The sequence below is a fragment of the Parasteatoda tepidariorum genome, chromosome 1, assembly GCF_982258835.1.
Source record: "Parasteatoda tepidariorum strain Cologne lab strain chromosome 1, Ptep-v5.0, whole genome shotgun sequence".
Lineage (NCBI taxonomy): Eukaryota > Metazoa > Arthropoda > Arachnida > Araneae > Theridiidae > Parasteatoda > Parasteatoda tepidariorum.
In genome coordinates this window covers 91,158,127-91,183,367 of record NC_141755.1, presented here as the reverse complement: position 1 = coordinate 91,183,367, position 25,241 = coordinate 91,158,127, and the positions used below count along the sequence as shown (strand labels likewise).

The 25,241-nt window shown below is 32.3% G+C and overlaps 1 protein-coding gene across 10 annotated transcripts in view; it reads right to left on the bottom strand.

The window, feature by feature from the left end:
- Positions 1-15,450: 15,450 nt before the first annotated feature.
- Positions 15,451-25,241, bottom strand: part of LOC107448148 (G protein-coupled receptor dmsr-1) — a 430,440-nt gene continuing 420,649 nt past the window's right edge. For all 10 annotated transcript variants that reach the window (XM_087168852.1, XM_087168851.1, XM_087168847.1 and 7 more), the window contains one exon: positions 15,451-19,665. In XM_087168852.1, coding sequence (XP_087024978.1) covers positions 18,365-19,495 — 1,131 coding nt within the window. In that variant the 5' untranslated portion in view covers positions 19,496-19,665 and the 3' untranslated portion in view covers positions 15,451-18,364. The remainder of the gene's footprint in view (positions 19,666-25,241) is intronic.

Sequence of the window (25,241 nt, the reverse complement as noted above, 5' to 3'; positions counted from 1 at the left end):
AAATATATTTTGATTTAATTTATTGAAAAGAATTAAACCAACCTCTGTCTTTACTCCACTAATATAATGTCAAATATTCTTTCATTTTTGCGTTCAGCCATTTTTAAAGCTCCATTCAAAGAAAATATTTGGGTGTAGGATTTATTTTTCATTAAAAATTGCTTAATTAGATATTCATTTCTTTTTTTTTTCAAATTCCACCTAAATAGCATGTTATTGTTAAACTCTGCATGGGCATTTCTTTCTTATAAGAAATATTTTAGAGTAAGCTTTCAAATTCTGCTTAGCTTATAAATTAATGACATAAAATTGTTTTCTTTATACGCTTTACTTTAATTAGAAAATATTTTAAAATGGAAAAATGGAAAGCAAATTTTTTTGAACAAACTTTTCTGTAAATGGCGCAATTCTGGAATCGTTTTCCAATATTTAATTTAAAATTTTTGTTTTTGAATAAAATGCAGAATGTTCATAAATTCTTTTCATATTTTTAAGCTTTTAATAAAAAAAGAAAAAAAAAAGAAGTTTGGCGGAAATTCAGATATTAGGAATTGTAAGTTGAAATTTCTTTTCTATCAATTAATAAACCTCTACATCTGTTGCATTGAATTTTATAGCTGGGCAACTAAAAAAAAACGATAATCAATTTCATGTCATATAATGCTGTAAGATTATTCCATAGTAGGTGGCGCATTTTACAAGGATATTTCAATAAGTATCACTTGCCTATAGAACTGAGATTTTATATATATTACCGGTAAAGCTTGAAGGATGTTAACACACACATTATCTATTCAATCTGCTGATCAACTGACTTGCTCCGTTAAAGTGCAGAATCAAGAGTTTTCTGCATTTTACTTAGGCAATGTGCACTTTGACGGTTTCAGTATCATTAAAGCTCAAAAGTTTGTTTCTTTTATTCTATCAACTATTCGCTGATTAACTCGCACATTATCTAGTCAATCTGCTGATCAACTGACTTGCTCCGTTAAAGTGCAGAATCAAGAGTTTTCTGCATTTTACTTAGGCAATGTGCACATTGACGGTTTCAGTATCATTAAAGCTCAAAAGTTTGTTTCTTTTATTCTATCAACTATTCGCTGATTAACACACACATTATCTAGTCAATCTGCAGATCAACTGACCTACTCCGTTAAAGTGCAGAATCAAGCGTTTTCTGCATTTTACTTAGGCTGTGTGCACATTAACGGTTTCCGTATCATTAAAGTTCAAAAGTTTGTTTGTTTTATTCTATCAACTATTCGCTGATTAACTCGCACATTATCTAGTCAATCTGCAGATCAACTGACCTACTCCGTTAAAGTGCAGAATCAAGCGTTTTCCGAATTTTACTTAGGCAATGTGCACATGAACGGTTTCCGTATCATTAAAGTTCAAAAGTTTGTTTCTTTTATTCTATCAACTATTCGTTGATTAACACACACATTATCTAGTCAATCTGCAGATCAACTGACCTACTCCGTTAAAGTGCAGAATCAAGCGTTTTCCGAATTTTACTTAGACAATGTGCACATGAATGGTTTCCATATCATTAAAGTTCAAAAGTTTGTTTCTTTTATTCTATCAACTATTCGTTGATTAACACACACATTATCTAGTCAATCTGCAGATCAACTGACTTGTTCCGTTAAAGTGCAGAATCAAGCGTTTTCCGAATTTTACTTAGGCAATGTGCACATGAACGGTTTCCGTATCATTAAAGTTCAAAAGTTTGTTTCTTTTATTCTATCAACTATTCGCTGATTAACACACACATTATCTAGTCAATCTGTAGATCAACTGACCTACTCCGTTAAAGTGCTGAATCAAGCGTTTTCCGGATTTTACTTAGGCAATGTGCACATGAACGGTTTCCGTATCATTAAAGTTCAAAAGTTTGTTTCTTTTATTCTATCAACTATTCGTTGATTAACACACACATTATCTAGTCAATCTGCAGATCAACTGACCTACTCCGTTAAAGTGCAGAATCAAGCGTTTTCCGAATTTTATTTAGACAATGTGCACATGAATGGTTTCCATATCATTAAAGTTCAAAAGTTTGTTTCTTTTATTCTATCAACTATTCGTTGATTAACACACACATTATCTAGTCAATCTGCAGATCAACTGACTTGTTCCGTTAAAGTGCAGAATCAAGCGTTTTCCGAATTTTACTTAGGCAATGTGCACATGAATGGTTTCCATATCATTAAAGTTCAAAAGTTTGTTTCTTTTATTCTATCAACTATTCGTTGATTAACACACACATTATCTAGTCAATCTGCAGATCAACTGACTTGTTCCGTTAAAGTGCAGAATCAAGCATTTTCTGCATTTCACTTAGGTAATGTGCACATTAATGGTTTCCGTATCATTAAAGTTCAAAAGTTTGTTTCTTTTATTCTGTCAACTATTCGTTGATTAACACACACATTATCTAGTCAATCTGCAGATCAACTGACTTGCTCCGTTAAAGTGCAGAATCAAGCGTTTTTCGCATTTTACTTACGTAATGTGCACATTAATGGTTTCAGCATCATTAAAGTTCAAAAGTTTGTTCCTTTTACTCTATCAACTAATTCGTTGATTATTTTGATATAATTCTTTAGATAACGAAAAATGAGTAAATGATATTGCGTTAATTTAATTAGTTGTATTAATATTTTAAACCGTTTGAGTTTTGTACGATGGTCTTTAAAATGATTGATTATCGATTCTATCAACTAACGTGTTGATTGTAGTTACTTCATTTTCTTAGGTAGTGAAAAGTAAATAAATAATACTGTTAATTTAAGCACGCAGAAACGTTTTTGCTGTTCTTCTCGTTAATGTGCGCTTAGTAGATATTGAGCAGATTAACTAGGTAGTTCTCAGATTACCTAGATAATTTGAGAAATATAAAAACTTTTTGTCACATCAACGGATCATCTAAGCTAATCTCCACAAAAGCTAGATAATCTGTAGAATAACTGATTAGTTGCAACACATGCAATGTAAATTTAGGGCTAGAAATTAAGATGGAAAAGAATTGTTCATTCAAATTTAGAAGGACAAATATGTTTTGCATTTTTTGGAAGAAAAACATTGAAAACAAATTTCTTGCAAAATAAACAATAAAAATGCTTGTTCAAGTTATTAAAAGTAATTAATTAGTATTCAAAATATAATTCTGATTTATGTTATTTAACAGCACGTACTTAATACCAAAATCATTTAACTCAATTGAGCAACTGGCATTGCTGGTTTCAATAAATTAAAATAGTGAACTTTTACACTGCAAAATTTTTACAAATATTAAAAAATGAAAATAACTATAACATGGCAGATCTTATAACTGGTGAAAAATGTTTGAATTTAAATTAGAAAACGAGAAAAATTTCATAGTATTTTATTGGAATTAAGTCTCTTGAATTATCTTTTTTGTGGTTTCTCAATTTTGATATTGAAAGCCATTGGAATGTGCAGTGCATGTATCACGGTAATTGAGATGAATCTGTGATTTTTTGTAATTACCTATAGTTACATGCAATTACCAGAAAATAAGCTCAATCCGGTGATGTTTTGCAACAGCCGGTTGTTATAAATAATCAATCTAGAGAATTTTGTAATTACCGGTTGTCATATATAATCATGGTTTTTGTAATTATTGATTGTTATATGTAATCATCAGTAGATGAAATCAATCTGATGATTTCATACAATTAACGGTCATTATATATAATCACTGATAAATGAATTCAAAGCACTAAATATAACAGTACATCTGTAAGTCGAACAAATAACACACAGACTGTTTATTATTAGCGGAATTGTCAATGTTAGATTAAATAGAATATGTTTAAAATTTGACAACGAAGTATGAAATTATTAATATGTCATACACACTTAGTCTTAGCATTCTACAGAATGTTATGGGGCCGGGATAGTCTGGTTGGTAGAATGCTGGGCTCATGATCGTGAGTTCGAATCGCGCCGACAGAAGAAAAATCTCCGTATATTAAATGGTGACTTGTGAAGTTCATAATCTGTCGGGGTCACAAGGTCCTTCAAGTTTCCATAACAAATCAATACCTCTGGGGGAGTTGCAGATTGATCGTTTTCTGGTCAAAATTACGATATGCAATAACGGTCTTCGTATTATCAAAAACTCAAAAGTGTGTTTCATTCTCTCAACTGATTGTTTTCTTTTAAATTTTATTTTATAACAGTCGTTGAACAGCTGACCCAATTTTGGGTTCATGACTACAATAAATCAACTCCGTAGCCTTGTAATTTTGAACCCAATCCAGAAGACAAGGGAACCCCTGGATTAAGTATTGGGAGAAATTTGCCTTTTGTGAAGGACTTTTCAATAGGACTAACCCGCATTTGCGTTACATGGAGAGGAAAACCAAGAGAACCTCCCAGGGTTAGCCAGACGGCAAAGGGACTCCAATCCATGATCCGTCTACCACTGAGGATATTTCAAGTCAGCACTGCGGTAGGTGTAAGCCAGATGCGGAATTCGCACGACCAGCCATCGCTGGGATTTGAACCCGGTTCGCCTCATTGGAAGGCGAACTCTGTATCCCCTAAACCATTGCGGCTCTCAACTGATTGTTTGATTGTATTGACTTAATTCTTTTGATATCGAAGAAAATAAATAGAAGACATTATGTTAATTTAAGAGTAGAGAAATGCTGCAGTTGTTCTTGCAACATCTAATTTTCTTTTTAACTATTGTCTAGTAAGTAATGGGTGATGGTAATATCTAAGTAGTTAGCAGATTACCGATTTTAGTTAGTAGATTTATTTGAGAAATAAATTATTTTTTTTAACATTTTAAGCGATCACCCTAGTGAATCTGCACATTTGTTAGATAATTTGAAGAATGATCGATTTCTACACTTTAACAGAAACATGCACAGACCTGTATAAATTACACATATATATTTCCCTTTTAAAGATGTCATGGGATTTCATCATATTCCATAAATTAAGTGAAAAGTCAATCGATTCGCAGCACACGTTCCTTTATTCGATACTAGCAATAGTATGATTCTTTCTGCCCGAGTATTTTCCATCACTATCTATTTCGACGAAGAAAAATGGCCTCGCTCTGTGAAATAGTGTATTTCGTAGAAGAGTTACGGAAAATTCCATTTGCCAAAGGAAGATAACTCTAAGATGAATTGACGGCAAAGGTGCGTATTCTTGAAAAGGGGCTTAGGCGAAAAATGTAAAGAAAAATGAAACTGTAGAAAAATTTGTTACAAAGAATAGGTTCTAAAATCGTCTGCATTTGTTTAAAAAAGATGATAAAAATCGTTCCGTTCGTTGAATACTACAATATGTTAACAGAAATTTTAAATCGAAGAGAATTTTTTGATTTAAAATTTTGGAATAGAGAAATTTTAACAAATTTTAAATATTTTTTAAATTTGTAGAGACTTTAAAAATATTTAGGATATATTTGTATTTTAAAGGTAGACTATTAAGTAAACTCTGTATTCATATTTGCTATTGGAAAAATGTTACAGTAAGCTTATCATATTTTTTTTTGCAAATAATACAGATTTTAAACGGTTGAAAATTGCTTTTTGCTTCGAAATGATCCCCTTATTTTTTTTTTATTCGCATAGTTATTGTTTCACTTCTTAATTAAGACGAGATATTTCAAAATACACATTACGTAAATAGGGGCTATTCTTATCATTGTCAGAATTGTTATCATCTGGTGACATTTTCTTAATGTGTGGCCAGCTTGACCCTACTAAATACATGCGATTTCCATCTTTGAGGTAATATAAAAGTTCTGGTCATGACCATCCAAGAAGTTGATTTAAAATATATTGCATAGTCAACAATTAATCTAGACCTTTTCTTTTAAGTTTATTAGAACATGTATTGTATATCTATAGAACGCGTCACCTTGCTTTTTAAGATGGTAGCTGAAAAATTAGATTTTGATGGGGAAAGGTTTTATTATAACTCTAAGTTAGTGCAAAAAATTGAGAAAACAAGCAATTTATTATTAAAATGCTCTCTGGAGGCAATAATAGTTTAGTCAATTTTTTTGTACTTGGAAAAAAAAGAACTTTCTTTATTATGTCATTCTGAAAACAACATTACGTCATGACCACGTATTTCAACTTTAAGTAACTTAATAAAATAGAATCAACTTAATAAAATAGAATCTTTTAATTCTTATCGAAATATATATCTGAATAACTTTTGCTATAATTGCCAGACTTTCACAAAGATGTAATCCATATGATGAAAATATTCCAGCAAAATCAAAATTGTCAGTTCAGGTGGTAATGGAAAGTAAAGCTCCATAATTTCGTGACTAATGACACGATGGGGACAATGATGTCAGCATTACTCATCTGCCGCCTTGGCATCCAACACTAGTTGGTGTCCATCTATCTGAAGCTGGTTGGAGTTTCAAGCCGTAACCGGGGATCGAAACCCTACCCTTCGAAATGGCAGATCAGTTCGATAGCGAATCCCCAGAAGTCTAGTTTATCCCCAGAACAATTATGACTCAACAAGCCATGCTGGCAGATTATGTATTTCTTTCAAAATGACACAAAAACGCATTTTTCTTGAATCAATTATCTGCGTTAAATAACTCTTCCGATTTTAAATATATTTTTAATTTTTTAAATTTTAAATATTATTATTTATACCGATCATTTTAAAATGAATAAGAATGAATACAAAGCATGTTCACAATGGTAAAAAATGTTAAAGAGATCTAACTTTTTATACTGTGTTAAAAGTATTTGTTTTTAACAAACATGAGTACTTTCGAACTTTAAGTATCCCTTTTCGAAGAATACACAAAGATTTCCTGGTCCAATCATTTTTCGGAGTTTGAAATCCTTTTAAAAACGTTTCGTATTTTTTTAATGCGGAAAATACTTTGGGAGGGGAGAGGGCAAACTTTGGTACAGTAGGAATTTGAAACTCTTCGGCTGATTTCATTGTAGGACTTATTTTTTCCCCTTTAGTTATTTCACCTTTTTCCTAAGAACTCGGAGATGGCAAAACTACTTTTTCTGGAAGGGCTTCAGCTGTGAATCGAAAATCTTAGCAATACAAAAAAGCCATTCGCAGAGCAAGAAATTGCTAACTTAAAGGAGGCACTATTTTCGGCAAAGTGTTGCCATTTATATCTAGGAAACAAATAATAAAAAAAACTCAGAACAGGAATACACGGATCAAGACACTCGTAAGATTTCATCTACTAAGATTGGATTTCGTGTTTTCCTCAATCCCATTTTGATGACTTACAAGAACTGATTTTCCTATTTTCTCTCAATTTAGAAGATTTTCTGGGATGCTGAAGTAGCATTTAAGTAACCACTTTCTTTAAATGAAATGAATTCAATGATGTCGAGATTTCTATAGTGAGTTGGATAAGATATTTTATTGAAGTGAAGATAGAATGTTCGTAACTAAATGAAGTGAATTCTGAAATGACGTCGAGATTTCTATAATGAGTCGGATAAGGTATTTTATGGAAGTGAAGATAGAATGTTCGTAATTAAATGAAGTGAATTCTGAAATGATGTCGAGATTTCTATAATGAGTCGGATAAGATATTTTATTGAAGTGAAGACAGAATGTTCGTAATTAAATGAAGTGAATTCTGAAATGATGTCGAGATTTCTATAATGAGTCGGATAAGATATTTTATCGAAGTGAAGATAGAATGTTCGTAATTAAATGAAGTGAATTCTGAAATGATGCTGAGATTTCTATAATGAGTCGGATAAGATATTTTATTGAAGTGAAGATAGAGTGTTCGTAATTAAATGAAGTGAATTCTGAAATGATGTCGAGATTTCTACGAGTATAATGAGTCGGATAAGGTATTTTATGGAAGGGAAGAAAGAATATACGTAAAAAGTTGGACCTGATTTCATTAACTCATTAACCTCATCAATGAGTTTCATTAATGAAATGAAAATGACATTCCTTTAAGATCGACCAGATTTCTTTAATGAAGTGAGGATGGGATTTCTTTTATGAGCCACAAGTGATTTCTTTATTGAAGTAAATATGATTAATAAGCTGAAGCAAATATAATTAATGGGCTAATGATATTTTTAATGAGCTCAATCAGATTTCTTTGATGGAGTGAAGATCAGATCTCTAATAACCCGCAATTTCTTTATTAAAGCAACGAGAAGATTTCTTTCATGAGCCAAATCAGATTTCTTTAAACCCTTAACGATCGTTCAGTTTTCAAGAAAACGGTCATAAAAGTGTCTATTTTTTGATTACTGCTATTTGATTAGTGCTGACATCTAGTTTAAAATAAACTAACTATCTACAATTAACTTAAAAATATCCTGGTACTGCCATCTAGGGTGTAAAATGAGAAATAAAATGTTTTCCGCGCAAAAGAAATGAATTAGTTTTATTCTTATTGGAGCATTACTACTGAACACTCCAGCCCGAAAATTTCACGGGAGCGAGAAATAGAGGCCGAAACCTCACCCCGCCATTTTCACGGGAGCGAGAAGGAAGGGGCTAAAGAATCGGACAAGATTTCTTTAATGAACTAAATATTTTTTTATAGAGACAGACGAGATTTTTTTAATGCATCACTAACAATCCTGCAGTCCCCGTTAAGGTCCCGCAGTGGACTGATCGTTAAGACACGGTTCCCAGCAGATTACCGAAGTCAAGCATCACTGGCTGCGGTTAGTGTGAGGGTGGGTGAGTACTTGGATCAGTCTGCGTAGGGACCGAGGGTGTGCGGTATTGGTCCTCGTTAAACTGCTCTACAGTAAAGTGCTCGATTTTGCGTGCAGGTCGTCGGGATACCGAAGAGGGGGTGCCATCCCCTCTGCAGAGGAGCAAAATTGTGATGGCATATCTTCGGATCATCCTCAGGGATGCTTCCCAGACGGTCGCCAATAGATCATTGTGCAGCTCCAGTGTTATGTAAATGAACTACAACAACAAAGGCAGGAAAGCTTTAATGAATTGGACCAGATTTTCGTTTAAAGAAGTAAAGATTTTGTCTCTTTAATGAGCCATACCTGATTTATTTAATAAAGAAGATATAACCTCTTCTTTAACGAGCCAGACAAGGTTTCTTTAATTAGGAAGGACCGAGATTTTTATCATTTCATTTTTACAAATATCTAAACATACACATTACGAGAAGAAGGGATTATCCTTTAATGTTATGCGGCATTACAAATTAGCATAAAATTCATGTTTGATTTAATAAATTTTTTAAAATATAAAGAACTCAAATAAGATCTGTGTAAAAACCTTTTTTTGTGAAATTGTTCTTCAGGTTGTGAAGGGGATCAAGAAGGCTCAGAGGACAGGGAGTTTGCTTCTGACACAGATCAGACACGAAATGACAAAGAAATGTTGATAAAGAAAAATATTCATTACCTTCAAAAATTATAAAGGTGGAAAATTCAACACATTTAAAAGTTCTCATTTTCAAGAATCACCAAGCATAAATAAGAAAACCAAAACACATTAGAAAAAAAAAAGAAAAAAAAAACGCCAAAGCGCCAACAATGACCGTTGAACAATTTGCTTCTAAACTTTAGCACCCAAAGCGTTGATACAAATTACCTCCAGCTGAAGATAGTTCATGGGTTATTGTATCATTATTGTTTAGCTAACTGTAAAAGGTTTTTTTTTCCTTTAAAAGATGTAGATTAATTTTATTTATTATTTTCTCGGAAACATTTTCGTAAGATGCTATAAGTTTTAAATTTACTAGAATATGGAGGGAAGCAATATTACCTGAAATCAGCTGGTTTACAACAAAGCCTATTTGAAACTGTCACTCACCAAATTTGATGATTTATAGTATTCTAGGAGGCTTCCCCGTAATTCTTTTTTATTCATCACCATTTCTTTTTCCTAAAAGTCAATATTTTTCACAACGAACATTTAGTAAACAAAACATACAATTATTGCAGCTTTACGAAGAACATTTTGTCAATTGGTACAATCATGACAAACTAAACGTTTACCTAGATTTGAAAAATAATTATTTATATTTGAAGAAAAAAAATTAACCTAAAGAACACAGATTGAATGACTCGATAAACAGGATTAATGAGAAGCAATTTTACTCGTTGGCAAGACTAATAACAACTCAAACAGGGAACGGTTTCTATTACTCTTGTATTGGGCTTTTTTCCCTCATTTAAAAAAAAAATTCAACATAAATGTTAATGGTTGTGGTGGCTCGGGGGATGGAGCGGATTATTGGTTAGAGTCCTCTTGCCGTCAGGCTTACCATGGGAGGTTTTCGTGGTTTTCCTCTCCATGCAATGCAAATGAGGGTTAGTTCAATCGAAAAGGCTTCCACGTAAGCGAATTTCTCTCAATAATTGATCCAGAAGTTTCCTTATCTTCTGGATAGGGTTCAAAATTGCATGGCTATGGAGTTCAACATCAAATCGGATCTGCTGTTCAACGATGGTTATAAAATAAAATAAAACATAAATGTTGGGATTGAAATCTGGCAACACGTTTTTTTTTGTGCGTGGTTACAACCAACACCAACTCAAACGTACAGCATGTATCAGCTAAGATCGGCTCGTATGCAAATTTTTACTGCAAGTTTATCAGTTACTAATTCTCAAACTAATTAGCTATCGAATGTTAATTTTTTATTCTCCAAATTTCTTATTCTCGTATTTTTTGTACTCCCTGAACAATTTTGCACCGTATCGTAATTTAAATTTATTAAGTAATACGTGTTTTGCTCAGTAAAACAAAATATCTTCTTTACTGGTATGATAGCTAAGGGTGGGCCTTGACCTTCCTCATATTTCCCCTCCATGCCTCCCTGTTCCAGAGTGAGGTTATCCAGTTTGTTATCCTAATTGTTTTAAAGACCTTTTTCTTGACAGTCATTCAGCCTATGTTTTGGTCTCTCTCTTCTTCGGGTAAGAGGAGTGAAGGGGGAATCAAGTGTGGCAATTATTAGTGAGAAAAAAAAACAGATTCGGAAATTTATAAACTAGAAGTTAGTAAATTTAATAAAAGAGCTAGACATCATTTAAATTTATTACTATCGAAATGATTAAATGGGAAGGACACCAAATATGATAGGCTGACGATCAAACCACTAAAAATATCTTCTTGGCCCATGAAAAAAATAGTAAAGAAAAAAGTAAGAAAAATTAGGGAGAAAATCCTTTAAATTGCAGTAACTTCCAAACAAATTGAAATTGAAAAAAAAACTCTTTTTACATTTATAAACAAATAGTTCTCTTTCAACACGTCAAATTTAAATTCTGCTGTTGTATTTCTGCCGTTTTTAGAGCGGCCCCCATGGTATTTATTTGTTCTTTTACTATAAGTTCTGCTGTTAATTTTCTTGAACTGATTGCCGGTAAATTCTTTTATTTAATCGTTAGTTGTTAATATTTCTACACACCTTCGTAATCTTAACTTTTTAACTCAAACCACTTTTTGCGCAACGATACAGCATGAAACGTAAAGTTGAATTCCCAAAATTACGGTCTTTCGGCGCTCATGACTTCTTTTAGTATAGAAGGACACTGAAATATGACCAAAATTAAAACATTTTTTTTTCTTGAATGATCTATGAAAAAGATACATGAAGAGAAAAAAAACTATCGATTTTTAAGTGCCAATTTGACGCAGTCGTCATCAACACTCATTAATTAAATTTTTGTATAAAATGCTGATTGAACAACTAGCAATGGTTCAGAGAAATAAAAATAATGCTCAAGTTATTATCGGCTGTGATTTTAAAAGTGACTATTGCTTTGAGATATATTCTACGTTAGTAAATATTATAATATTCATTACTCGTTCAATCACAACAATTTTCATCAATTGTTCATAATGTTCAATCCCTTAAAAATAGCGTTAATAACTGACGAATAAAAAATTGAGGTTGAAATTTGTGAATATTTAATGACAATTCTTAAGACAGAAGAATATTTAAAATAATAAAGCAGGGCTCGAAAAAACTCAGAAATTTTACCCGTCCCCGAGGACGGCTTGTCCAACAATGTACCTGTCCTCCTTTGAAACTAACCCGTCGCTTCTAAATAAATAAAAATATAATTTTTCTCTTATTTATTACAAACATTTATATAAATTTCACAATGAATTAGTTGTTACTAGGATTACAAATACTAGGATTACATTATACAGTAATAAAAACTGTATAAAAGAAATACTAGGTTACTGACCTAGTATTTCTATTATGAAATAATTTATTTCTTTGATGAAATAATTTAAATGACAAAGGTTAAGTTATCAGTCAATTATCATGTCAATTTATCCGATGGTACTGCGTTTTTTAAATGAATCAAATATGACGTTTGCCAGTTCCACAATCAAGCCAATTATTTACAGAGGTTTCTGCACAGAAATCTGAAAGAGGTTTTCCATTTAGGTAGATGTTCATAAATGCGTTTAACACTTCTTGTTTAAGACCAGTAAGTAATGTGTTTTTTTGTAAGTTCATTGCTGAAAACCCCCTTTCAACCGCTCCAGTACTCCCAGACAGAAGACAGAGAAAACATCAATTCCAAAGAGCGCAGTATGTTGCTGTATTTCGAGATTAGAGGGTCATTTTTGAAGTGAGGCGCTAGACTCTTGCAAGATAACAAAAATTTAAAATGTATCACGAACATTAACGGGAAAATAGCCGTCCGCGCGGACGCTGGATTCGAGAAATTTGTTGTCCGCGGGGAATTTTTGACCGCCGAGGACAGGCGGTTTTTCGAGCCCTGTAATAAAGTATAGTTTTTTTTAGCCCGTTTGTAAAAATGCCTAAATATTACGTATGAGCAAGAACACTAATGTTTTATCAAAAATTATATGTCTGACACATTACAACATAGTTAATTTGATAAAAATGCCAAAAAGAGCGAACATAATTTTTAAAACCTAAATATTTCATTAAAAATATGGTTATTTAATAAAAGTTTTGCTTATTAAAGATACTTTGAATTGCTAATAAAAATTTTAAAAATAGTAAAAAAGAATGCATATGCATAATATTGCCATGATGGCTCATTGATAAAAGCACTAAACGGTTTTAGTGAAGAACTAGGGTTCAATCCCCAGTGGTGGCTTGAAGTCCACACAGCCTTAGATGTACGGGTATGAGAAGTAAAGGCTGCCTATGCGCTGTGCTGACCACATCACCATAATCATGAAGTTGGTATGAAAGAAATTGTGGAGTCTTAACTTCTATGGTCCGGTCAAAAGTCAAAATTCTTGATGGTCCCATCAAAAGATTTTGATGGTTTATATTGGCTTCAGCGCGATTCAAGATGGTCCCATCACAAGATTTTGATGGTTTATATTGGTTTCAGCGCGATTCATGATAGTCCCATCAAAAGATTTTGATGGTTTATATTGGTTTCAGCGCGATTTATGATGGTCCTATCAAAAGATTTTGATGGTTTATATTGGTTTCAGCGCGATTCATGATGGTCCCATCACAAGATTTTGATGGTTTATATTGGTTTCAGCGCGATTCATGATAGTCCCATCAAAAGATTTTGATGGTTTATATTGGTTTCAGCGCGATTCATGATAGTCCCATCAAAAGATTTTGATGGTTTATATTGGTTTCAGCGCGATTCATGATGGTCCCATCAAAGGATTTTGATGGTTTATATTGGTTTCAGCGCGATTCATGATGGTCCAACATCATTTGATGGTCACCTTCATCCCACATTCTCCATTACGTGTTCATGGTTTTTGATATGCCAACAAACTTCCATCATTACATGATGGGAAATGCTACTTTAATACTATGATGGTTAACCATTAAGAGAAGTTTGATTTTCATGAACCAAGAATATTTGATGGTTCATGATGGTTCCAATTATACATTTCCCTAATGGTTCAATGGGAATTCTTGTTGGTTCTCAGGAATATACCATCCAAACAATTTGGATTTTCTTATGTTGTGCCACCATTAATCAGTCCAAATTCCTACATTGGGATGATGGTTGTTCATGATGGTTCCAACATTTGATTTCTAAGACACTATGATGGAAATTTGTAATGGTTCAACATGAACAAACCATCAAAACAAGTTGCTATTCTTATGTTGGACCATCATGAATCAGTCCGAATTCCTACATTCAGGTCATGGTTACCATCAAAAAATATATAGGCTCATGATGAAATTATTGATGGTTACCATCCAGAATATGTTGGTCCATCAATGGTAAACCATCGGAAAATTTAACTTGGGACCCCCTACGGACTGTTGCGGGAATGCCATAATATTTAACCATAATATTTGAAATTTAGATGGATAAAAATGTCTTGAGGATCGTCAATGATTCGATGTTTAGTCTACGAGGAAATACTTGTTTCGGTTCTTTTTGGAAAACTTTGACTCTTAACGAATCAGAGAATGTTACCCGTACGTCGTAACTCTCTAACATTGTTAGATATAGGTACTCTATTTTCAGACGGTGGTAATAAAGTCTGATTACGTGTTGACTCTACATAAAATTAAAAAGGTATTTAAAAGAAAGATTTAATTGAATTGAAATAGCTCGTCCGGTAATTGCTATCTAAAGAAACATTTTTAATAAATTAATATTCTAATTGCAGACTTTTTCTTTTCAGTAACTTCTCATTTTTCTTATTTCATTCTTATTTGTCTTTCGGCTCTTTATCAAATAAAATTTGGCCTTGAATCAAACAAGGCATACTTTCCTGATAAAGAGTGAGGCGTTATTTTTGCATTTTAAAAAGGAAATTAAAGATTTAATTTAATTTATCTTAAAGCAATTCACACAAGCAAATAATCTTTTTTTTAAAAAAAATATTTAAGACAAACGTCTTAAAAGCTGCAATCTTATAAAACATTTTTTTTTGTATGAAACACTAGTCTTTTTTTTAAAATTTAAAATATATCAGAACTGGATAAAAAATAATTTAATTAATTTCGAGGAATTGTCATGTTGTCCACCAGATTTGATAGAATTATTGTTAGAAATTGAACTATGAAAAGTATAGAGAGATTGAAAAATAATTTAATTTTAGTAAAATCAGAGAAGAAGAATTTAAAAAAAAAATACAATACGTTTAGTTTATTTTAAATTATTTTCCTCCATTTTACAGGAAATTGAGATTTTGCGAAGAATTTGATCTATATTAAAAACACATAATTCATTTTCAGGTCAATACATGTTTTATAATTTAAAAAAAAACAAACACAATGTTTATTTTATGACAATTGATAAAAAAAACTTTTATAATTTTATGAACATCAGAAAATATTCAAATGTTTATTAAGCTAATTTTGAAGATATCACAATTTTTTTATCTAATTAAATTATAACTATTAGAAATTAAAGAATTTATTTTTGGGACACCACAAATTCGAAAATTATTAATTATTTTGTAACCCACAGTAGAGTAATTAGGTACATAATCATTAAAAGAGAGCAGCTGTTTAAATTTCATTTAATTTTATTTCACCAGGAATTACAATATTGAAATATTATCTAACATTAGACGTAAAATAAAAAGCAACACAATTGAAGAAGTTTCATAACAAAAATTACGTAATAATCTTTTGTGAAAAATTCCATTCAACAATGCTTTATTAATTAAAACGATTTCAGTTATGTAGATTTCTAAAATCAGCTCATTATTTAGTAAATGAAGTGTTACACTATACATTCAGGGTATTAAAATACACATACAGGATTTTTGGAAGCAGATAGTGTTTAAAAATTTATAACAGAAAAACGATTAAAGTTAAGAAAATATTATTGGGCTCGATTATCAAGTCACCCCTGTTATAGGGTATAAATGATTACTCCAAAAGATTCCTTTTTTAAATTTAAAAACTTCTCAACAGGTGGAGCTGCAAGCAATAAACTTGTGAATCAAAGAAAAACTACTCAAAATTCCATAGCAATTTTTTATCCCGTTCCATGAATGGAAATCACATTAAGTATTCCCTCCATTAGCCGCAATCACTTGTTTGTAATCGAACATGTATGTCTTTATGCGACATGAAACAGAGGAAAATTCAATAGAAAGGCATAATAGCGCCATCTGTCTGAAAATTTTAAACTAAAGCCAAGAACTCTGGATAAAGCATTTATGCGTTATGACACTAATTTGAAGCAAGATTTTTTTTTAAAACCTTAATTGTTTTCCTGTCATAAATTTTTGAAAATCATCAATGTAGGACAATCCAGTAAAACTCGGTGTTCTTTTAGGGTTTACTAGTATATGTTCATCTATTATCTATCAATAAAATCAATGTGATCAATCATTATAATGTTTGCGGTTGGAAATGAACTATTTTTATTTATTTCAAATAAAAAATAATTCTTTGATTTCGTTTGTACTAAATTGAAAAATAAGAGGAAACATAAAACCATCGAAGGAACTAAAATTAATAATAATAATATCTGGAACGATGTATAGTCAATAAAACCTACTTTTATGTCTTTCCAAATTTTTACTACGATGACGATGCCTTGTTTTGTATATTATTAGTTTCTTGACTTGCAATATGTATCCGGTCCAGTCAAAGAATAGCTTGTAAGTTATTCACATTGTTTCTATTTGTGTCACAGAGTACAGCCAGTGCAGGTATATGATTGGGAAACTTTTTATACCTTTACATATTTGTCATTGTTTTGTTGGACCACGAAATTAACAGAAAAAATTGGACTACTTCGTTCACCACTCATTTACTCTCAAAGAGTGACAGAATCGTTCAGTAAGAAGGTATGATGCCTCAATGATGATGAATCATCATCAGTACTCATGATAATGAATCAATACCGATGAAAGAAGAATCACGGAGATGATGAAATTGATAAGATAACTCAGAAATTGAGATAAAGTGACTTAATGGTTGTAAAATTTCTTGTCCAATAGTATTTTGTGCTAATTTATTTTTTAATATAAGTGACAATAATGGCTTGAAACTTTCCAATCCAAGAGCTAGCGACAAACAGAATTAGAACAGCATTCATTATTCTGAATGAAGCCAGCATCTCCATCTGCATGGAAAGAAATGAAAGAAAAGAACGCAGCAAATTCTTTCTTTGTGGCAGACACCTCAATTTTTTTTCAAACAGCGTGAGTCATAGCACGTGCCCGCAAACACGTTCTTTTCTTTTCGCCATTTCTGCGAACAATTATTTATTAAACTTTTTTTAAAGAGAATTTAACAATTGACAAGTGTTTAGAAATTTAAAAATCAATAAGTAAACTTTCATTTTCAATAATTCAGTATACTAATCCTCATTTTACCTTGGAAAAGATGATAGCATTTACAGGAATTTGAGTTTAAAGGTAGTAATGAACAATGAAAACAACATGTTAACAGTTTCAAGAAACTGCAATGGAAAAACCTCCACTGGGCAAAATTACCCCCAGTTGTCCGGGTTACTTCGGTGTTCTGAATTCTTACCAATTAAAAAGGCAAATAAAATATATTTCAAAACATCATAAACAAACTCTTTGAACTTTATTCCCAGTCTAAAAAATCTTTTCCTTTCTCTAATTGATTGAGAAGGACGCAGGCGTTTTTGATTTATAAAACTGAGCAGTCTAACCCCAGTTGAAGGTTTGAGTAACTTCAGTACGGAATACTCATTAGAGGGATATACAGTCTCTCTACAATGCAAACAGGTAATATGCATAACAAAAATGACGAAATTTTAGCAGCTGAAACAGCATAAGCAAACATCCACAAAGAAAATAGCTCTGGTTTCAGTTTTATTGCAATATTTATTTCTCTATGATTGTTTTTGTAATCAGTTTTTGAGAAAATTCATATAAAATGAATTTCTAAATGTACTATATACGAGTTACCAACTTTACCTTAAAACTATTGAGCACCTTTGGTAATACTGGCGAATAAATTAGCTTCAACTTAAAAGCTGTTTTTTTTTTTAAATTTTTTTATTTTATTATACTGATAAAAATTCATCTACATTATCCTAATTTACACTAAAATGTAAATATGTACTCTATGATAGATACTCATCGGAATTCACATTTTTCGTAGAATGCAGATTGATAAAATTGTCAAAGTCTGAACTTTTTCAATGAATTTAAAAAAAAATCAAATTTAATTCGCAAATTTTGGATTACCTTAAAAACTGTTTAAAATTGATTATGGAGGAAATTGGAAATTGTTGGTTTCATTTAAGTCCTGTAGTTGTGGTTCAATGACAGTAATATTTTCGTCACTGATCAACTACATGAGAAATTATTACATGAAAGAATTGAAGTTTTATTCTTTATTTAATTTCTCTCCGTTCATAAAATTGTTTTCTTGGTGCAACACAATGAATCAAGATTTGAATAAACCTGCAGTGCGAATAGCTGTAACTTACACGCAAGTAGTCGCAACAGACCTAGATGGCTCTAAAAGTAAACTTTTACCTCGTTGCTTGTTGCAGTTAGGTATAAACAGCAACGCAAATGTATCTCTGAACTGTTTGCTCATGGAACAATAAATTATGAAGTTAATAGCACTGTTAATGAGCGCCAATCCATCCATAGTCTCGCCAAAATTGAGGTAAACGTGATTGAAGAAATCAGTTCCCAATATTCCACTTAAAAGAGCGAGTAAGCCGGCAGGGAACTCAGTGAGCAAGAAAAGAAGAAGCACCGCAAGCAACATCCGCGTTGTTCTGTCGTGCGTTTTGTCGCTCTCAACTCTGTTCTTCAGCCGCTGTTTTCTCTTGTTAGCTTCGTACAGAACCCGGATTAAACCCAGGCTCAAAGCAGTGAGCGCGACGCACGGCACCAGCTTCGTGATGACACTGAACAGCCAGAAGTTAATTCTCTCCAGAAGTTTGTTGTGCTGTTGGGCAATTTTGCTGAAGTCCACTCGATACATGATATCGCCCTCATCGCCTCTGAACTCACTCACTGTAAACGTGATGTACACAGGGATGCAGAACAAAGCGCAACTTATGTAGGTGGCAATAATGGCACACTTAGCTTTCGGCATTGAGCAAAGGTTTGTGTTGCTCGCCGGAAAACTGACTGCCATGAATCGCCAAATGGCGACAGTCACCGTGAGCCAAATTGAGATTGTGTGGTTGACAACAGTGAAATGAGCATGGAAGAGAGTAAATACGGCCCAACCATACGAGAACTTCTCCGCCTCGGTCAGATCCTGGCGTATGTAGTTGTGGAAGGTGAATGGTAAATAAGAGAACATGACGAGCATGTCAGCGACAGCAAGACCAGTCAGGATTGCGTTCGTTGGGGACACCATGTTTTTTCTTGTCAACACAATTATATTCAAGACATTTGCTGTAATTCCAAATAAGCAGACTGTGAAACTGAGGTAACCATGTACGGCTCCATATCCATTCCTGTAGACTGTCAGATACTCTCCATAATATGGTGCCGGCTCATTCAGATCTAAGACGGCACCTGAAGAATTGAGAAAAGTGAAATTTCCTCCAAAGAAATCTGTTTCATTAAAAGATTTAGAGATATTCAGCATGATGGTGCGTTTATACTGATTATCGGAATGATCTACTGAAGAAAGTTTTGGCAATCCATTTTAATCCAAACAACGTTTGTTCCTAAACTTAGCAGACATGGTTCAATATGTTTCAGAAGTATTTCTCCATTCCGGGAAACTTCAGTGATTTTCAACTTAGCCTTTTCAAACTAAAAAATAAAATTATTTATATTAGTATAAGCATTAATTGCAATAATTAAATAAAATGAAACATTTTTCTTAAATATTATTGTATTTATATAAAATTGTATTGATTAATTTTGGAATTTTTTTTATTTATTTAATCATTTCAGAACAGTGGGAGAACACCAATTCAGCTTTATTCTGTTTAGCATTCTACTTTTAATAGTAGATTAATTGTAATTTAGGGAAAAGTAAAAACATTTCCGTATTATATCTAATTACATGCCGCAAAGAAATAAGCAAACAGTCTCTATAGCCACACAACTCCTTACTCCTTCACAGTTAAAACTTTTTATGATAAAGAATTAAACCTTGAATTTAATGAATAAATATTACATAAATCTTATGCGCAATAATGTAATAAAATATAACGTGTCTCAAGTCCAACCCTGATACCACGTTAACTTTGATCACTGAATTTATCTGACTTAGCGAACGGAAATTAAAGATTTAAGTACGTGCTTATAAACTCTTTTTTTATTATATCGAGTTATAAGCTAGAATCATCTATAGCAGGGGTTTCCAACTTGCATGAGGCCGGGGGTCACAATTAAAAACATAAATCAAATGGCGGGCCGCAACTTTATCAAAATTTTTTGTAGGACTCTTTTATGCTTGAAGGAACATTAAATATTACGGTCAGACTTTTACCAAGTTGTACGAAACAAAAGTATTGAATTACAAATTAAAATAAGAAGTGGATTTTTGAAAATATTTATTTGTTATTAATAATATTTTTAAAAATATTAAATAAATAATAAAAATTCGGGCTACAATAGCTTAATGTGCAATTACGTATTAAACAATTAATGTGCAACAAACATCTAATTGTTAAGGTATTAAAACTTACATAGTAGCACACAAAATATTTAATGAGAAAATTGAGGTTTGTCTGCTGAAACCACTGGAGAATAGATATTTAAATTTAAAATTTACAAATGTGTGTGAAAATATTTTCGTCCAAAATGAGTGGTTTCAAAAAGTTAAATATGAGAATTTCTTCGAAAAAATTTATGATACGCACATGCTAAGTTATATTAACAAAATAAAAAATAAAAATAAAAAAAAAGGTGAAATAAGAAAGAGCAACATACACGATTATTTTTGTAATTGAATAAATATTTTCTTGGATGCAAAACCTGAAAAATGAATTTCTTTGCACCGTTGGTATGTTAAATTTCACAGAAACGAAGAAATTAGGTTTTTATTAACGAGAAAAGTATTTTAAACCCATACAGATTTTTTATGAAAATGGTCCGTAAAAAAATGACAACTAATATATTTTAGTTCGCGGGCCGGATGCGGCCCCCGGGCCGCGAGTTGGAAGACCCTGATCTATAGTACATTTAAAACAATGGCTAGCGCTTTACCACTCAGAAAATTCTATTTCGTTTTTTTCGCTCATCCCGCTCGTACGGTTCGTTGTAGAATGTGCTAATGTTGACAATGGTCTTCACCGTTTATAAAGAGAGATATATTAATGACGGACGAAAATTTTTTTTTTCTTAAAATTGTCAAATACTGAGCGAAAACAGAATATTTAGTTCATAGAAATTATGTATCTAAATTATTCGAAACAGTTTTAGAATAGAAGAGAAATAAAGTGTGTATTTTGATGTCTCGCTCAAAAAATTGTCAGGGCATCAAAAATCATATCTTATAACTGACCGAAACGAAATTTTTATAAATTATTTTTTCATAGATGAGAAATAATATGTATTTTTCTTCTTATTCCTTATAATGACACATTATTTCAATACTGAAATCATATTTCTAGTTATTGTTGCTGATGTATGCCTGTTCAGGCAGAGGGGGTGCGATTGTTCTTGCTTTCCAGTGGCGCCATCTATGGCCAAGAATTCGACTTCTGCCACACCATACGTCACACCCGTTCATAGGGTGGACCCATTCATACATACATTAATTTATCCGCAGATCGTAATTTTGACCTGAATCAGAGAACGATCGATCTCCAATCCAGTACTCCCAGAGGTTTTGATTTGTTATGGGAACATGGAGGACTTTTGCGACTCGACAGATTTAACGTGCATCAGTCACTTTACTACGCGGGGGTCTTCGGCCGGCGGGGTTCGAACATTTTCTAGTTATTCAAGATAAGTTATCAAATTTAAATGGTGATCTAATTTCTCAGATGGATCAATTTAAGAGAATTACTACGGTTGTTATTAAGTCATTAATATGATAAGGCTAATTTCTTTTCAACATATTTTTTCTTGCTAAATTCGATATTAGAAAATAAATATATATTCACAAAAAGCATTCTTGGTTACACATACTTAATCTTAAGTAATGATTTCAAGAGTTCTGATTGTTATCTCTCCAACATATGTTTCAATATATTTCATATATATCCAAAATATCCAACAATATTTCTTTAAATAAAAATAAGCTCCATCGCGTCAAAAATTAGGGTAAATGAAGTGAATATAATCGGCACGTTCAAAACAGACACTGATTATCAAGGCGAATCAACAGGTGAATTATAAAAACAAAATAGATTTGAGGTAAGAAACATAACAATGCCAACACAAAAATTGTTAAAAAAATAAAAATAAGCGAAACAACAAAGAAAAAACCGCAGTAGTTGAGAGGAGCGATTGAGGACGATGAAGGAAATTTGGAGTAAGGTACATTTCCATTCGTAATAGAGGTGTGGTGAAAAAATAATTTCATTCAAAAGTTAACCCTAGTTTGAGAAACTTTTGTGGATTTATAATTGAGCAGATAATCTTTATCTTACAGTTTCAGTTCCTTGCAATTATTAATTTCATATCCAGCTATTTTTATAAATATACAGTTGGAGATATTTAATATGAACAATACAGCTACGCTTTTTCTCTTTAAAAAATGACAATTTTTAATGCTATCCTAATGCCATTTCAAGATGATTTTAATTCTGTTTGAGTGATAAGAACGAAATGTTCCAATGCAGATTTTCCACAAACGATAAGAAAGACTGAAAAATGATTTTGACATTTTAATGGCTTATTTTGTAATAATTCTTGCGAATAAAATGTACAATTTTTATCAGTAAGTACTTTAATTTCCTTTTTTAACTTTGAAACAAACTATAAATTCGCTATAATTGATTTGATGTCTTTAGTGGGAAATTTTAGTTAGATTTTAATAAAAGCTTAAGACATCTTCTTGTGCGTCAAAAAAAAAAACATTTTCTATAGCCATTGAGTATGAAGACTGAACTGATAATTAATTTAAGGGTCCTCACTACATGATGTAGATGACGTTGTCGAATACTGATTTCTAAACGTCAGCTGCCGCAGTATCTCTAACTTTTTAAGTTGTGAAGGATAAACCTTTAATTAACAACGAGTAAGATTGTGAAGAACTAGCATAACTCATTCATAATTTTTTTTTACACAAATTGAATCAAATGTTCTGATAATGTAAAAAAAATAGTTTGGTAAATCTTTAACTAAAGAAGAAATGGTTTTTGTGTTATCGAAATTAAATGTATAATGAATATGCGGCAACTGATGAACATTGACAAATTTGATGACTAGACGATAAGAATGAAAGAAGTCATACGTGGCTGTATTTAAATATCGGGCCGGATTGGTTGGTAGGGCGTTGGGCCCATGTCCAAGAGATCATGAATTAGATCCGAAGCTGCATGAAATGGTGACTGGTGCACGTTAAATCTGCTAGGGTCACAAAGTCCTACCAAGTTCCCATAACAAATCAATACCCCTGGGGGTACTGGATCGGGGAATGATCGTGCTCTGGTTCAGATCAAAATTACAATCAGCGGATGGATGGTGTGTGAATGTGTTTTCCCTGTAAAATGGGCTGTGACGTATGTGTGTGACAGAAGTCGAATCACTGGCTATAGATGGCACTACTGGAAAACAGAAAAAGCGTATCCACCTTAATTAAATAGGCCTGTTTGTATTGACGAGTGGCATAGGATAAATATCGCAAATTTATATACCGTACATTGTTGCAACGTTGGACATAAATTTAAGTTCCATAAGACCAAAATGACAGACCCTGCATACCGTAAAGAAATGTTTTTTGGCCCTGCTTGGCCCCGTTCTTCCCTCTACGTTTTTTCAAAATATACACCGTTTCTTTTCCCACATTCGTGTTTTTTTTCCCGTAGATATTTACGTTTTTTTGTTTCGTTCTTAACCTGTTTTATCATTCACGGGGAGATGTTTTGACAAGAAGGGTCTTATTCGAATGCTCGAAACGTATTAATTTATCTTCCATTCCAATTCAATTATGAAGCTACTGAAGTTCTTTTTTTAATTTCAAGTACATTTAGTATTGTTCCGATGTTTCAGTATAATTAAAATATGAGTAAATCATACGATATAGCAAAACTTTATTTTACTCCTTAACAGAATAAGCGTAAACTTCCATTTCTTGTTTCTTAGTCATTCACCATTTCACAACGAGACCTGCTCTGAAAAGTTAATATTTAGGTTTACAGTTAATTTTTATTTTGATGTTTCATTTAATTCTTTTCAAAGCATTTAATCGCGCCGAATCGTTTGTTCGAGATTAAGATCATGAAAACAAAAGCATTCAAGTACCATAAAATTATACACATAGACTTGGGCTACTATTTATGTTATTACACAGTAATTAAAAACGGGCGAAGAAACTTTTTGAATTAAAATAAACTTATCAAACCATTTTAATGGTTTGTGCTCAGGTAGTTCGAAATGAGGTGATGAGAATCAAGAGAATAACCGCAGAATAACGGGGAAACGCATGCATGCTCTGCATGTGGACACATCAGAGGATTCATAGCGTGTATTTACGTCATTTTGGTAAAAATCAGAAACATATATTAAAGTGCATCTGGGAATCATTTTTATGTCGTTGTAGACTATGAAATGACATCAGTGGGTGTACCTTATGCAATAATCAATCGAATAAATCTTTTTGTAATTAGAAAAAAGTTTATTTTTTGTAGTTGTTTTAAAGCATGACGTCGAAATTTACATGATTTTTTTTTTTGCGATTTTCCCCCTCTTAACAAAGGTTTGCAGCCCTCATGTTTTATCGTTTAATTTTTCGCACTCTGGATTCCTTTTATTATCCTTTTAAATTTGTCAGCCAAATTTTGAAACACCCTGTGTCAAGCGCAAAATTAGGAAATATTGAGCTCAGGTAGAATCTTAAGAAACAAACGTGAAATAAAGCTATTTTCAGAATATTATAAAATATTAAATATAATTTCATATTTATTAAAAAGTGATAATAATGTACACATATGGCACATTTTTAACGAAATTGGAAGCGATCGGGTAGCTATTGGCTAAACCTTGTCTAATATAATCGGCCTGTGGCTTGTGGCGACCATTAATTTTGCCTTATATATGTTAATCGATTAGTGCTAGTACTGTCGATTAGTGCTATGTTGGCTCAGGGGATAGAGATTTTGCCTCCCAATGAGGTGAATCAGGTTCAAATCCCAGCGATAGCTGGTAATACGAATTCCGCACCCGGTTCACACCGACCACAGTGCTGACGTAAAATGTCCTTTGTGGCA